A 17,419-nucleotide genomic window follows, 5' to 3' on the forward strand; every position below is an offset into this window, starting at 1 on the left:
TATCTAATTGTGAGTCGGTTCGGATACGCTAGGAAATGAGGCGCTACAGTTTCTTTTTTTTCTTTGTTACTGTGGGAAAGGGTTTCCTTTTGTTAACTAGCAGGAATGCTAATTTACTGATAACGAGAATGGTATTCCTTTGTAAACCAAATGGGGATTAATGTTCTTTCTTCTGAGTCTGTAAACTTTTGTTGACGGGCTTTTGGGCAGATCGGCGCGAGGGGGTCGAGAGAGAGGACGCAATGCTCTAAGCTGGGCGAGGATCGGACCCCAAAGGGGGGTCCGAGGCCGGGAGATTCTCCGAGGAGGGGGGGGGGATGAAGCTAGATGTGCTTGGTTGACCACTCGGAGGGTCCTGAGCTGTTTGGAGAGTCGAGGAGTTCGGAGGGTCCTGAGCTGCGAGTCAAGGAGTTCGGAGGGGATCGAATGGTGGCCAGAAGACTTCAGTAATTGAGCTCCAACGGTTGTGCACGAAGTGGTTTGGACTTTGATAAGTTTGGCGCCTTTTCTTTAATTTTCTCTTCATATATACTGTATCGTTATTAATCACTTAGTTATAGTAACCTTTATAAATTGTACTCATTTAATCGCATATGGTGTGCTGTCTGTTTTTGGGCGAGGCGGGGACATCACACAGCATCCACACCAGCTGATTACCCAGTTTGGCGGGGCCGAAGGCTGCTCCCCCTAGACAAGAACGAGCTGAGCGAGCCTGAGGCGACCCAGGGAGTTACATAAAGATTGACTTTAAAGTTATTTTGTGAGTTGTAACAGTGAATTATGATCATCATTACTGATATTCCAATGTCACCATGGTTATTCACACTTCTGCAATATTACATCAATTACCAGCACTTCCTTTAAAAATAATTAACCACAAAGAGATACATCAAGGTATGTATAGATCAGTATCACACTACCACAAATGGGCACCTCACGTCAAAGAACACACAAGTCATTCACTTATTACACAGATATGTCACCAAAGACTCGAGCACATTTCTACCAATGCACTTGTGGGCAGAATTCTGATTGGTTGCATCAATGTCTGGAAAGGAGGGATCCTACATGGGACCAGAAAAAGTGGAAGGGAGTTACAAATTCAGCCAGTTCCATCATGGGCAGTAGCCTCTCCAAAATAAAGGACATCTTCAAACAGTTATGCTTCAAGAATGCGGCCTCCATCATTAAGAACCCCCATCACACAGTTCATGCCCTCTTCTCATTGCTATCATTGAAGAGGAGGTACAGGAGCCTGAAGGCACACACCCAACACTTTAGGAACCAGATTTTTTTTCCCTTCACCAACAGATGAACAGACAGTGAACCAATATATGAACACTACCTCACTATTTTTACCCTCTTTTTGCAATTCTTATTTATACAATTGGGAGGGGGAGAGGGAGGGGGAGAGGGAGAGGGAGAGGGAGAGGGAGAGGGAGAGGGAGAGGGAGAGGGAGAGGGAGAGGGAGAGGGAGAGGGAGAGGGAGAGGGAGAGGGAGAGGGAGAGGGAGAGGGAGAGGGAGAGGGAGAGGGAGAGGGAGAGGGAGAGGGAGAGGGAGAGGGAGAGGGAGAGGGAGAGGGAGAGGGAGAGGGAGAGGGAGAGGGAGAGGGAGAGGGAGAGGGAGAGGGAGAGGGAGAGGGAGAGGGAGAGGGAGAGGGAGAGGGAGAGGGAGAGGGAGAGGGAGAGGGAGAGGGAGAGGGAGAGGGAGAGGGAGAGGGAGAGGGAGAGAGAGAGAGAGAGAGAGAGAGAGAGAGAATGTAATTGATGACAGAGAAAGTTGTGGTTGACAGTGCATGACATTCATGAGTTACATCAAGAGTTGGACAGGAAAAAATAATCAGAATCAGGTTCAATATCACCAGCATTTATCGTGAAATTGGTTGCCTTTGCGGCAGCAATACATGATGAATAGAGGAAAAAAACTGAATTACTATAAGCATATATATGTATATTAGTTAAATTACAATGAGTAGTACAAAAACAAAAATTTTAAAAAGTAGTCAAGGGTTCAAAGTCCATTCAAAAATCGGATGGCAGAGGTGAAGAAGCTGTTCCTGAATCACTAAGTGTATGCCTTTAGGCTCCTGTATCTCCTTCCTGATGGTTGCAATGAGAAGGGGGCATGTTCTGGGTGGTGGGGATTCACAACAGAGCTGACTAATTTTATAACTGTCTGCAGCTCATTTCCTTCTCTGAAGTTTCAAGGAGCTTCTTAGAACTTCTCTGATTAAAGACAGATGGACGATCATGATCAACCACATCATAACACCCAGCACATAAGGACTTGTTTTTTGCAATTTATAGTATTTTTTATGTATTGCACTGTACTGCTGCCATTAATTCAATAAATTTCATTACATATCAGTGAAATTAAACTTCATTCTGATACAGCCACAGTAAACAGCACTTAGAATACAATAGTAGAAATATTCATGATCCAAAATAAGAACTCAATCCAGCCGAACATTGGTTTTCAAATTCAAATGCTTCACTGGTCGGAATTTCTATTTTCCTGTTCAAACCATTTTAGTAGGCCCTTTCAAATGATCAAAAAAAGTCGGTTACACTGTTGGATTTTGTGAATAAAACATGTGAGAGTCATGTTATGTGCTTAACAAAAGCTGCACCCCTTTACTTCCATTTCCAACAAAAGCAGTCACTTCACATTTATTGCATCGGACACCGTCTCTTAGCATGAACTCAACCCAATTATGGTCTGTGTGAATTATGAGACTGTAAGGTAATCAGTTATAGGAGCAGAATTAGACCATTTGGCCCATCAAGTCTGCTCCGCCATTTCATGACTTATCTAATTTTTCTCTCAGCCCCAATCTCTTGCCTTCCATCAAGAAACTATCAATCTTTGCTTTAATTATACATAAAGAGTTGGCTTCCACAGCTGCCTGTGGCAAAGAATTCCAGATTCACTATTCTCTGGCTAAAAAAAAAATTCTTCCTCATCTCTGTTCTAACGATTCTGAGGCTGGATCCACTGGTCTTGACTCTCCCACTGCAGGAAACGTCCTCCCCACATCCATTCAATCAAGGCCTTCCAACATTTGCCACCTTTATTTCACTATGTTCACTCTCTTTCTCAGATAATATGCAAGGTCAAGATTATTAGTCTCCCTCTGAAATTAGCCTGATTGTCTTGATGACGGTTTTCAGGCTGAAATGCCCATAGATGCTGCCTGACCTGCTCAACTCCTCCAGCATTTTAAATGTGTTAGTCTGACTGGCCTGTTGTTTTTTTTAAATATAACCTTTTTGTAAGCTAGATGTCTATTCTCCAATCCTTTAGCGCCACTCCTATAATCAGGAAAAATGGGAAAACAAGCCTCCACAATTTTGTTTCATTTTTACTGTGAACAAACTTGGGGTATATTTTCCATAAACCTGATGTCCTCTACAATTTACTCTGAACTTTTTTCCCCCATCATATGATTTTCAACTGGCCAGTCAGAAAGAATCTTTTCTGTATTATTTGTCTCCACATACCTCCATGATACCTTTTTGGCCTCTGACACACCCTGCTGGTTCTTTAGTCATCCTTGTACCCGTAGTGTTCTTCTAGTCTACCCTTTCTGGATTATTGTATGGCTAGGTGCAGCTCAGATGCCATCTATAAATTTGTTGATGATACAACCGCTGTTGGCAGAATTTCAGATGGTGACAGAAGGATGTACAGGAGTGAGATATACCAGCTAGTTGAGTGGTGTCACAGCAACAATGTAACTTCAGCAGAGAAAGAGTTGACTGTGGAAATCAAAAAGGGCAAGACGAGAGAACATCAACTAACCCTCACAGAGGGATCAAGAGTTCCTGGCTGTCGATATATCTGAGGGACCCAACCTGAGCACAACATTTTGATGCAGCTACAAAGAAGGCAAGACTGTGGCTGTATTTCATCAGGAATTTGAGGAGCTTTGGTTTGATACACTTTAAATGTACCATAGAGAGCATTCTGACTGGCTACATCACTATCTAGTATGGGAAGGGGACTACTGCACAAGATCAAAGTAAGCTGCAGAAAGTTGTAAAATTAGTTAACTCCATCATGAATATCCGAGACATCTTCAAGGAGCGGTACCTTAGGAAGATGAGGATCACTACCGTGTAGGACGTGCCCTCTTCTCATTGTTACTGTCAGGGAGGAGGTACAGGACCCTGAAAGCACACACTCAGTGATTCAGGAACAGCTTCTTCCCCTCTGCCATCCAATTCCTAAATGGACATTGTACCCATGAACACTACCTCACTATTTTTATGTTTGTTATTTTTGCACCACTTATTTTAACTACACACACACACACACACACTTTTGTCCTCTATATCTATCATGTATTTAATTTTACTGCTGCTATAAAGTTAACAGGTTTCATGACATATGCCGGTGATCATGATTCTGACCAGTAGGTTCCACGGGGCTCAGTATTTAATCCCTACAACATCCACACCTGCATGAAGGAGTTTTGCATATGACTGAAGAATTCAAAGTTCAAAAGTTCAAACTAAAGTTATTATCAAAGTACATATACTTCACAACATACAACCCTGAGATTCATAGTCAGGAGCAATTCAACTTTAATTACATAATGAATCTAACTAACCGTGCTTACCAGGACTGAACCTGGGTTGCTACAGCTCTATGGCCAGAGACCACTGAGGTTATTCTAATTGTGCAGTTCTTTCCTTTTTAAAGAATACAATATTAGCATCAATCCTTCAACCTGGAAATTAACATATAATTCTCTCCACAATTCCTTCCATTTCTGCTTTTAACAACCTGGCACATTTCTTAGGTGCTAAACTGATGCACAGCTCTTCTCTGGCTGTTTCTCTCCATACAATGTTTCACACGTAGCCTCACTGTAGTACGGATGTCAGGTAAAGATTTAAAAGTTTGATTTATTTCTCACATACACATTTACGATAAAATGCGTCATCTGTGTCAATTCAAATCAGCGATGATTATACTGACAGCAGATCACAAGTGTCACCACAATTCTGGAACCAACATAGCATACCCACAATCCCTAGGGGGTGGTGGAGGAAGAGTACCTGAAAGAAACCCACGTAGTCACAAGGAGAGATCGCAAACTCCTTCAAGACAGTGGTGGAAATTGAGCCCCCATCCTAAAGCACTGAGCTAACTGCTACGCTGCCGCCCTATTGGAAAGCTTTAGTCGACAGAAGATCAGTTGTGTAAAAAAAAGGCAAATGGACTGCAAACTAATGCATGTTGGGAGACAAGGGAATGTATGATAATGAGGATGTACTGAATGGTGTAGAGGAAGAAAGAGATTTAGAAGCTACTGCCACAAAGAAAAACAGATCATTTTATGAATGTAAGAAGCCTTTGTGAAAAATCTTAGCCAAAACAAAGATTACAAGAGCAGCAAGATTATTCTAGAACTTTATTTTACGTTTGCCTTTGTTATTTTAAAAACAGTGCTGAACAGGCCCGTCTGGACCAATCAGCTGCACCGCCCAGCAACCGTAGCCTTCTCACAGGACAATTTACAATGACCAATTAATCTCCTAACCGGAGAATAGGAAACCAAATCACCCAGAAACGCACGTTCACGGGGAGTATATACTAATTCCTTACAGACGACGCTGGAGTTGAACTCCAACACACAGAGTTGTCATCCTATCCACTACTCTGTGGAGCACTATTCAAACCACAGCTCAAATACTGTAACTGATTGCTAAATTACAGGAAGACCTTGTTGTATTGGGGAGGGTGTAGTAGAGACTTACAATGCCAAGAGGTAAGTAAGGATAAGTTATCCAACGTTCCCTCTAATTTATTTTTTACTGCTTCGTAGATCAGCAATTGGTCTGAACAGCAATTTATGTAGCTAAATATTTAATTATTTATTTTAAACACAGGCTGAAAACTGGTAAAATATTCATACTATGGATAATTAGTATAAAAATTGAAGAATTACATACTTTTGATATTATTTACTAATTGAAGGAATATAGAACATGGAAATATTCAGCACATTACAGGCCCTTCGGCCCACAATGTTGTGTCGACCATGTAGAACTTCCCTACCGCATAGCCCTCAAGTTAAAGCTCCACGCACCTTTCTTAGAGTCTCTTAAAAGACCCTACTGTATCCCCCTCTACCACCGTTGCCAGCAGTGCATTCCATGCACCCACCACTCTCTGTGTGAAAAACTTACCTCTGACATCCCCCTTGTACCTACTTCCAAGTACCTTAAAACTGTGACTGCTCATGATAGCCATTTCAGCCCTGGGAAAAAGCCCCTAGTCATCCACACAATCAAAGCCTCTCATCATCTTATACACCTCTATCAGGTCACCTCTCATTCTCCGTCGCTCCAAGGAGAAAAGGCCGAGTTCACTCAACCTATTCTCATAAGGCATGCTCCCCAATCCAGGCAACATCCTTGTAAATCTCCTCTGCACGCTCTCTATGGTTTCCACATCCTTCCTGTAGTGAGGTGACCAGAACTGAACACAGTACTCCAAGTGGGGTCGGATATAGCTGCAACATTACCTCACGGCTATAAAAGGGTACAATCAAATACAGTACAAGAAAACCGTTCAGGTTTCGTAAACTTCTTCTCATCTGGTTTTATTCCAGCTGTGTGACCACAAAGGTTATGTGTGCAGGAGCATTTCAGTTACCGTGTGGCTGCGCTCCCACACAGCTTAAAGAGAACAGTGATTATGACTGTCTTCTTTAGAACATACCAATAAATTACAACTAGCTTTGCCCACAGTTTCCTGCTTTTTGCTCTGACTAACAGCCCAGTGATCCTTACTTGATTTACAATGTCATATTCAGAATGTTAATGTTGAGAGCAAAATACAAACACCAACTTGGCAGAGCAACTAAGTGTTGACAGGCTAATTTCCAATGGCCTCACATCTAAATTTAATGCTATTGCCAGCACATGTCTGCACCCATTCACATACTGACTGGATAGTCAAATGATCGTTATCCATAGACCATTTGAAAGTACGCGAAGCTAGTCTGCAGGTTCTTATAACCACCAATTTGGCAGGGGAATGTTTGTACACTCAACATTCTCCTGCAAAACGTGGCACTTTTCAGTGCAAGTCACAGGATACTCTTGTTGCCATCAGGAGCAATATCACTTGAATTACACAGAGATAGAGCCAGGTTGAATGTAAGCAACTTTGTCTGACTGCAGGACATCTCTAGTTGTCAATGATGAACATCTCAAAGCAAATTCTACATTAGAAACATCAGTGACCCCAACATGCGTTTGTAGATTGGGAGACCACTTCGGCGAGTACCTTTGCTCTGAATGCTGCAAAAGGCAAGATTTGCCCATGGTCAAGGCCAACCATTTCAATTTGACTTCCAATTCCCATTCTGAGGATGGGGAGTGCTCTCAAGCTGGAAGGGCAACACCTCCTACTTCATCTGGGTAGTCTCCAACCAGACTGCATGGAAATTGATTTCTCTAACTTGTGGTATTCCGCCCCCTTTCTCTCTTTTTCCATCCCCCATTCCAGTTCCCCTATTACCCCTTTTCTTCTTACCTGCTCATCACCTCCTCCTGGTTCCCCTGCTCCTTCCCTTTCTCCCATAGTCCATTCTCCTCTCCTGTTAGATTCCTTCTTCTTCAGCCTTTGACCTCTTCCACCTGTCACCTCCCAGCTTCTTACTCCCCACACATACCTTCCCCTTAACCTGATTTTACCAATCACCTGCCAACTTGCATCCCTCCCCTCCTCCCCACCTTCTTATTCCAGCTTCTTCCCCCTTTAATTCCAGTCCTGAAGGGTCTTGCCCAAAAGTATTAACTGTTTATTCCCCTCCATAGATGCTGCCTGACCTGCTGAGTTCTGTGTTCTGTATTAAAAATGCCATTGCAATCTTCAGTCATTAGCTTTAAAAAGTTTACATGGGTAAAAAAATACTTTTGCCATTGGTTGCAAACACAAAATATGTTCTGCAGATGCTGGAAATCCAGACCAACACACACAAAATGCTGGAGGAACTCAGCAGGTCAAGCAGCACTGAAAGAGAGGAATACACAGTCGAGGTTTTGGGCCGTCCTGATACATGGACTGCTTATTCCCCTGCACAGAGGCTGCCTGATCTCCAGGGTTCCTCCAGCACTTTGTGTGTGATCCATTTGGTTACAGCTCTGCTTCTTTTTCGTGCAGCACATCAGGGTCAATGGCTTGCTCTCACTCCAGTCCTGAAGACCACAGGTTGTTCAAACACAAATTCTTTTGAACTAGGGATGCCTACCACACCCAATTGACAAAGCAAAGTCTGGATCCATTGGATAGGGGATTCAAGAGTGGTAATCAAGCACCACTGCTGGTCAGTGGGTAAATTCCCATTAGTGCAGGAGTTCCCAACCTGGGGGTCCACAGGCCATCGGTTAATGGTAGTGGTCCACGTCATAAAAAAAGGTTGGGAACCCCTGTCCTAGTGTGTGGGTGAGGGGTAGAATCTGGGAAGAGTTGTTGGGAACATGAGAATAATGGGATTAGTGTGGAATTGGTGCATATGTATGATTGACTCCCAGAACTAACCTGATGGTCCAAAGGGCCTGTTCCCACACTGTATCTGTGTGTGAGTCTGGAGCAATAGATGAACAAGAGAGGGAGTTAGCAGATTTCCTTCTAGAAACTCATTGAGCCAACAATCATTCTGTCAACAACATTACTCAGACCCTGGGGTGGCACTGTAGTGTACTGGTTGGCATAGTGTTATTACAGCGCCACCGAACCGGGTTCAATAACAGTTCGGGGCGTCAGTGTTCACACTTCACTTCCAGCACCATCTGTAAGGAGTTCGTACATCCTCACCATGACCTCCAGGTGCTGTCTGTTAGGATTTATGCATTCTCCGAGACTGCATGGGTTTCCTCCCACTTTCCAAAGATGGGCTAGTAGGTTAATGGATCACATGGGTGCAGCGTGGGTAGGTTGAGCCAGATGGGTCCGTTACCATGCTGTATCTCTCAATAAAGCCTGACCCATTCACAAACAAATATCTTAATCAATCCACTGCCTGATCCTTGATTAACCACAAGAAGGCGCCATTCATCATTAAAGACCTTCACCATCCAAGACAGAGTCACAGAAAAGTACAGCACCAAATCAGGTCCTTCAGCCCATCGATTCCATTCCAAACCACTTAAACTGCCTTTTCCCTTTGAAATGCATGCAGACCGTAACCCTCCACACCTATCCAAACTTCTCTTAAAACCACTTTTTTCCAAAAATCAGTTAACCTACTAACTGCTATATCTTTGGACCACTCGTTCCACACTCTCACCACCATGTTCCCTTTAAACATTTCACCTTTCATCTCTTACCCATGTCTTCTGATAGTAGTCTCACCCAACCTCAGTGGAAAAAGCCTGCTCGCATTTACCCTATCTATCGCCCTCATAATTTTGTATACCTCTATAAAATCTCCTCTTCATCTTCTACGTTCCAAGGAATAAAGTCCTGACCTATTCCATCTTTCCTTATAATTCAGTTCAAGTTCCAGCAACATCCTTGGTACATTTTCACTGTATTGCTGCCACAAGACAACAAATTTCACGTTTGTCAGTGAAAGTAAGCCAACTCTGATTCAAACTAATGTGCTTTCTTGACATTTGATGAACAGTTAACCTTACTATTGGTTATTAATACTACACAGTGGGTGTCATGGTACATAGCAGTTACCACAACACTGTTACAACCCGGGCATTGGAGATTCGACTTCAGAATCAGATTTATTATCACCGGCAAGTGTCGTGAAAAAGTAAATCAATTACAGTATACATATATTGAAGAGATTAAAAAACGTGCAAAAAAACAGAAATACTATGTATTAAAAAAAGTGAAGTGGTGTCCAAGGGGTCAATGTCCATTTAGGAATCGAAAGGCAGAGGGGAAGAAGCTGTTCCTGAATCACTGGGTGTGTGCCTTCAAGCTTCTATACTTCCTACCTGATGGTAACAGTGAGAAAAGGCCATGCCCTGGGTGCTGGAGGTCCTTAATAATGGACACTGCCTTTCTGAGACACCATTCCTTGAAGATGTCCTGGGTACTTTGTAGGCCAGTACCCAAGATGGAGCCGACTAGATTTACAACCCTCTGCAGCTTTTTTCGGTCCTGTGTAGTAGCCCTCACCATACCAGACAGTGATGTAGCCTGTCAGATCTGGCACTGTCTGTAAGGAGTTTGTACGTTATCCCTGTGACCGAATGAATTTCCTCCCGGTGCTCTGGTTTCCTCCCATCGTCCAAAGATATACCAGCTAGTAGGTTAACTGATCTTTGTAAAATTTCCTGTGATTAGGCTAGTTTTAAATAGGTAGGTTGCTAGGTGGCCTGGCTCAAAGGACCAGAAGGGCCTGTTCTGCATGGCACCACTAAATAACTAAATAAATCCAACCCACATTATCCCCACCAAAACTCATTGGCAGCTTCTGCTCCTTCCCCTCCCTTCACCTTTCTACTCTGGCTTCTTCCCCCTTTCTTTCCAGTCAGAGGAAGTTCTCAGCCCAAACCGTTGGCGTTTATCCATTTCCAGAGATGCTGCCTGACCCGTTGAGTTCCTCCAACCAGAAAGATTCTTGCAATGCTCCATTAATTTCACAATCACCTGTATTCCTACTCTTTACTTGAGATCAAACTTTGTCTACTGAGGGTGGGTGAGACTAGAACTAGAGGTCAGGAGTTAAGGGTGAAAGGTGAAATGTCCAAGGGGAACAAGAGGAAACTTCTTCACTCATTGGGTGGTGAGAGTGTGGAATGAGCTACCAGAGGAAGTAGTGGACGAGGGATCAATTTGAACATTTAAGAGAAATTTGGACAGGTACATGGTTGGAAGGGGTATGGAGGGCTATGGTCTGGGTGCAGGTTGATGGGACTAGGCAGAATAATAGTTTGGCTCAGACTAGATGGGCTGAAGGGCCTGTTCCTGCACTGTTGTGATTTATAACAGTTTTAGAGCTGACATTTAGTTGGGGGAGCTGATGACCAAATGGAACCTCGGAATAGACAGCACTAACAAGATACAGAAAGACAAGAAGTTCTGCTGATGCTGGAAATCCAAAGCTATTCACACAAAATGTTGGAGGAACTCAGCAGGTCAGGCAGCATCTATGGAAAAGCCAGGATGGCATGAATATTGATCTCTTCCAGTTTTTTTTCTTTTCCCTTCACTCTTCAATTCCCCACTCTGACCTTTTACCACTTCTTCTCAAATACCTATCACCATCCCACGGGTGCCCGTCCTCCACTTTCTCCTATAGTCCACACTCCTCTCCTATCAGATTCCTTCCTCTCCTGTCCTTTACCTTTCCCACCAACCTGGCTTCACCCGTCACCTTGTCCTCCTTTCCTTCCCCCACCTTTTTACTCTGGTGTCCTCCCCCCTCCTTTCCAGTCCTGCTGAAGGGTCTCAGCCTGAACTCTCAGAATCAGGCTTAATATCACTGGCATATGTCATGAAATTTGTTGTAATGCCACAGCAGTACAATGCAATACATAATAACAAAAACCATAAATTACAAACCCCATTTCCAGAAAAATTGGAATATTTTCCAAAATGCAATAAAAACAAAAAACTGTGATATGTTAATTCACGTGAACCTTTATTTAACTGACAAAAGTACAAAGAAAAGATTTTTAATAGTTTTACTGACCAACTTAATTGCATTTTGTAAATATACACAAATTTAGAATTTGATGGCTGCAACACACTCAACAAAAGTTGGGACAGAGGCATGTTTACCATTGTGTTACCTCACCTTTCCTTTTAATAACACTTTTTAATCACTTTGGAACTGAGGATACTAATTGTAGTAGATTTGCAATTGGAAATTTTGTCCATTCTTGCTTGATGTAAGACTTCAGCAGCTCAACAGTCCGTGGTCTCTGTTGTCTAATTCTCCTCTTCATGATGTGCCATACATTTTCAATATGAGGTAGATCTGGACTGGCAGCAGGCCAGTCAAACACACGCACTCTGTCTACAAAGCCACGCTGTTGTAGCCCGTGCAGAATGTGGTCTGGCATTGTCCTGCTGAAATAAGCATGGACGTCCCAGGAAGAGACGTCGCCTTGATGGCAACATATGTCTCTCTAAAATCCTAATATACGCCTCAGAGTCAATGGTGCCTTCACATACAAGCAACTCACCCAAGCCGTGAGCACTGATGCACCCCCATACCATCACAGATGCTGGCTTTTGCACCTTTTGCTGATAACAATCAGGATGGTCATTTTCATCTTTGGCACAGAGAACTCGACGCCTGTTTTTTCCCGAAAACTAGCTGAAATGTGGACTATCTGACCACAGCACACGGTTCCACAGTCTTTCAGTCCATCTGAGATGAGCTCGGGCCCAGAGAACTCGCCGGCGTTTCTGCATAGAGTTGATGTATGGCTTCCTCCTTGCATAATAGTTTCAAGTTGCATTTCTGGATGCAGCGACAGACTGTGTTAAGTGACAATGGTTTTCCGAAGTACTCCCAAGCCCAGGTGGCTATAATTGTCACAGTAGCATGATGGTTTCTTCGGCAGTGCCGCCAGAGGGCTCAAAGATCACGCGCATTCAACAGTGGTTTCTGACCTTGCCCTTTATGCACCGAGATGTCTCTGAATCTTTTCACAATATTATGTACTGTAGATGTTGAAAGACCTAAATTCTCTGCAATCTTGCGTTGGGAAGTGTTCCTTTTGAACTGACTAAAAATTCTCTCATGAATTTTGGCACAAAGGGGTGAGCCATGACCCATACTTGCTTGCAAAGACTGAGCCTTTGATGGACGCTACTTTTATACCCAGTCATGATACCTCACCTGCTACCAATTAGCCTGCTTAATGTGGAGTCTTCAAAACCTTGAATATTCTGTGCACTTTTCAATTTTATTTTAACTCTGTCCCAACTTTTGTTGAGTGTGTTACATAAGAACATAAGAGATAAGAGCAGGAGTAGGCCAATCGGCCCCTCAAGCCTGCTCCACCATTCAACAAGATCGTGGCAGATCCAATCTTAACTCTAGTTTTTACCGAATCCCACAAGACAACAGTGCCAACCAACAGTGCACCATGCCGCCCATTTTATTTTATTATTCATCCCGCCCAAACCCATGTGATCACCCAGGGGAAAAAAAACGATTTGCCAATTGAGGAGAAAAAAATCTGGAAAATTCCTCTCCGACCCATCCAGGCTATCGAAAACTGGTCCAGATCACATGGCTGATCTAAACTTAGCCTCATGTCCACTTACCTGCTCGCTCACCGTATCCCCTAATGCCATTTTTATCTAGGAAAATGTCCATCTCCGTTTTGAATTTATTGAGTGTAGTAGCTTCCACAGCTCTCTGGGGCAGTAAATTCCACAGCCCCACTACCCTCTGAGTGAAGAAATTTCTCCTCATCTCAATCCTGGAACGGCATCCCCTTATTTTAAGATTATGCCCCCAGTCCTAGTTTCACCCATCATTGGGAACATTCTCCCCATGTTCACCTGATCAAGCCCCTTCACAATCTTATATGTTTCAATAAGATCGCCTCTCATTCTCCAATGAGTAGAGTCCCAATCTTGCAGCCATCAAATTCTAAATTTGTGTATATTTACAAAATACAATTAAGTTGGTCAGTAAAATTATTGAAAATCTTTTCTTTGTGCTTTTGTCAGTTAAATAAGGGTTCACATGAATTAACATATCACAGATTTTTGTTTTTATTGCATTTTGGAAAATATCCCAACTTTTCTGGAAATGGGGTTTGTACTTAAGTATATATTTTTCAACGTTAAATTAAATAAGTAGTACAAAAAGATTTTTTAAGAAGTAGTGAGGTCACGTTCATGGATTCATTGTCCATTCAGAAATCCGATGGTGTATGGGAAGAAACTGTTCCTCAATCAATGATTGTGTCTTCAAGGTCCTTTACCACCTCCCTGATGGTAGCAATGACCCCCATCATGGGGTCCTTAATGATGGATACTGCCTTTCTGAGGCTTCACTCCTTGAAAATGTCCTGGATGCTGGGGAGACTGGTGCCTATGATGGAACTGACTTGAGTTCACAACTTTCCGCAGCTTATTTTGATCCTTTGCAATGGCCAAACCCCATACCAGACAGTGAAGCAGTTAGTTCTAATGCTCTCCACCTGTAGAAATTTGTGAGTGCTTTTGGTGATATACTAAGACTGCATGCCTTCTTTGTCACTGCATCAATGAAGCCAAATGTCCACTGTTTATTAATTTCCACTGATGCTGCCTGACCCGCTGAGTTCCTCCAGGATTTTGTGTGCGTTGAACATGAAACAAAACTAGAATCTGTGGCACTGTCCAATTAGATAGATATTTAATCATTCACTTTACAGCAGCTTAAGCACAATTTTTAAGGCAGGGTAAAATTTTAGAATTCTGCTGCAAATAGCATTAGTTTCCAGCAATTCTGGAATTACTGAAAGGGACCAAAATACAATGTTCACAAACTTGTAAAAAATGCAATAAAAATGCATCAAGCATTTCTACTAATTAAGAACGTTCCCTTCTGATTAGAAGAGCCAGGTTCAAGACAGAATGATTTCCACACGATAAAAATTATTGCCAAAGTAGTACTCAAATATTTATATTCATATCGTGAAGGGTCAACTCCACAAATGCTGCCTGACCTGCTGAGTTCCTCCAGCATTTTGTGTTACTTTACATTAATATCACTCTGCTTTGCAAAGATAAATCCTTCGTAAATCCTTCCTATAAATTAATTGCGTCGAGAAAATCGTTCGTTAGTTGAAAGCTAATCCCTATTGAAAAAGCGCTATTAAAATCAGAAACGGTAGTCAACAATTTCACCAAGAACCGCAAGCGCGCCCCACAAAAGGACACTGCGGCTCTGAGCCTAACCGAACTGCACAAACTCACGCAGCAAAAAAAAATCAGCTTTGTATAAATAGAAGTTTGTCATGTCAAAACCAAAATCTTTTCCTTGTTCATTTTAGAAGAGGGAAGTGATACCGACGCTTTCCACAGGCCTGGCTGTGGCTGGATGCCCCCTTACCTTAATTGCTCGCCAGTGATTAAAACCTCGGCCATGTGCTCAAGATCAGCAGTTTTCCTCGGCACCGCGTTGTCAGCTCCTTCCATTTCCAGGAAGTCTCCGGGACCGACTGCTGCGCCTTGTGGGGAGGGAGAAGGAAGGGAAAAAAACGAGTTGATATGCCCCAGCATGAGAGGATTTCCTGGCGAAGAGACGAGAAAGCCTCATCGCCAACAGCCACAATAAGTTACCACGCCGACACCAAACACCTCACATGAAATTGCAACATAGTATCTGAGCGATTATTTTGCTTCAATACGATGTCTCTCTCAACAGATCGCACCAATTCCATAGACAGGGCTACAGAATCGCACACCGCGTGGTCCTTCGCCAAATCTCAATTAAACCCCCAAATCAATATTCGCCGTCGATATAATCACTCCCGTTCTTTATTAACCGCGATACAGTAAGGTTTTGTGCAGCGCGGCTTGTTAGACATCCCGGTGTATTTGCCGTTCAATCTTTGCTGCATTTGCTCCGTTCAAACATCGGCAGGAATGTTAATAGAATTCCTGACCCGATGCCGACCCGAAGGACAATAAAGCAAGCGCGCACACTACACAGCGCCTGGCCGACCCAGACCATTCTCTTCAATATTTCATGCATAATTCATTGAATCTTACGCTTAACTTTGTTATCAAGCTATAAATTCCACAGCACCGCTTGATCCTGACGTAAATATTATGCTTTCTAAATCTCTTCATTTTTTCCACAGCGATGCCTTTAAAAAACAAATACAATCCTCCTTTTTCGCCTCCCTATCTAAAGCCAGCATTTCTAAAAACAAGCATTGCGTTATGCCGCTCAATCTCGAAGCGCTGCTTCGCTTTCTTACGTTCTGTCACAGAAAGGAAACGTGCTCGCAGTCCTCCAGCTGCCTCGTTTGCTCTCGGTGTCCGTCTCTAATGAAAGTTTCTCTGCTCTATTTACAACCGAACTCGCAGCGATCCGCTCCAGCCCCGCCCAGCTCCTCGAACCCAATCCGAGACGCACTTTGGATCTGCTTAGGCTCCCGGGGAACACGTCAGCCGCGCTCTGCAGCCCGAGTGGGAGATCTCCAAGACTCAAACATTGTGGTTTATTTGGCAATTCCAGATTGAATGGGTGATGGTTTTAAATCCAATTTTACCAGGCTTGAAAGGCCTGGATTGAGTGAATGTAGGGAGAATGTTTCCTCCTGGAGCGGGGGAGTCTTAAGACCAGCGCGGCACAGCCTTATAATACAGGGGCGTCCTTTTAGAATGGAGATGAGGAGGAATTTCTTTCGTTAGGGAGTGGTGGATCTGAAATTCTTTGCCATAGGCGGCCGTGGAGGCCAAGTCTTTACTAATTATTAAGGCAGAGGTTGATAGATTATTGATTAGTTAGGACGTGAAGTGATACTGAGAGAAGGCAGGATATTGGGGCTGAAGGAAATGGCAGAGCAGTCTCCACGGGCCAAATTCTACTCCTATAACTTATGGCCTCATGATCTATTGGGTACAACAACAGTGGCAGCAGAACATAATTTTTGCGGTGAAGCGGCATATCTCCAGAGCAGTCTATTGACAACTTCAATTTGTGAAACGCGGCATATGAAGGGGTCTTGGCCTAAACTTTATTCTTCTCCATGGCTAACCTGCTGATTGTGGTGAACTATGTGCCTGTCGGGACACGCCCCTGCTGACTGCTCCTGTGGCTCCTCCCACAGGCCCCTGTATAAAGGAGACCTGCGGCCTGAAGATCGGCCTCAGTCTCCAGGACCTTGTATGATAGACACTCACTCCTGGTTCCTTCTTCCAGTCAATAAAAGCCGATATCTCGCCTACGTCTCAGTGTGAGTTATTGATGGTGCATCACTGATGTTACTCTGGAGTTAAACATCTGCGGAATCTATAGGGTCAATGTTTGGAACCTGTGGTAATTTTGCATAATTATCAATGGAGAATTTGAATAATGATATATTATGGATAAACATACAACAGTAGAGCACATGAATGGTACAACTGGTCTGATCAGTAAGATATTATTTCTTCGCTATTTTTTTCTGATGGATTTTGCTGGTCATCCTTGATAGATCTGCCAGTGGTTGTTTGGTAATCTGCAAGGAGACTGTAGATCCTCCCCGTGGAATGCATGGATTTCCTCCCACAGTCCAAAGACATACCAGTTAGTAGGCTAATTGTTTAGAGTAAATTACCCTGTGATTGGGCTCGGGTTAAATCAGTATTGCTGGGTGATGTGCTTGAAGGGCTGGAAGGTCATCTTACACCCTGTATCTCCAAATTAAAAAATTAAACTCATCCAAACTTTCACCCACTCCTGTCCCTTCATGAATCTGGATGACTTCCAT

At 43.2% G+C, this 17,419-nt stretch overlaps 1 protein-coding gene across 1 annotated transcript in view; it reads right to left on the reverse strand.

Annotated features, from left to right (window-relative positions):
- deptor (DEP domain containing MTOR-interacting protein) overlaps window positions 1-16,074 on the reverse strand; it is a 111,745-nt gene extending 95,671 nt beyond the window's left edge. Inside the window, exons 1-2 of the mRNA XM_059984715.1 lie at window positions 15,923-16,074; window positions 15,049-15,166 (exon numbers count right to left, since the gene is read on the reverse strand). Coding sequence (XP_059840698.1) covers window positions 15,049-15,134 — 86 coding nt within the window. The 5' untranslated portion in view covers window positions 15,135-15,166; window positions 15,923-16,074. The remainder of the gene's footprint in view (window positions 1-15,048; window positions 15,167-15,922) is intronic.
- Window positions 16,075-17,419: the final 1,345 nt, after the last annotated feature.

This window comes from Hypanus sabinus, chromosome 1, assembly GCF_030144855.1.
Source record: "Hypanus sabinus isolate sHypSab1 chromosome 1, sHypSab1.hap1, whole genome shotgun sequence".
Lineage (NCBI taxonomy): Eukaryota > Metazoa > Chordata > Chondrichthyes > Myliobatiformes > Dasyatidae > Hypanus > Hypanus sabinus.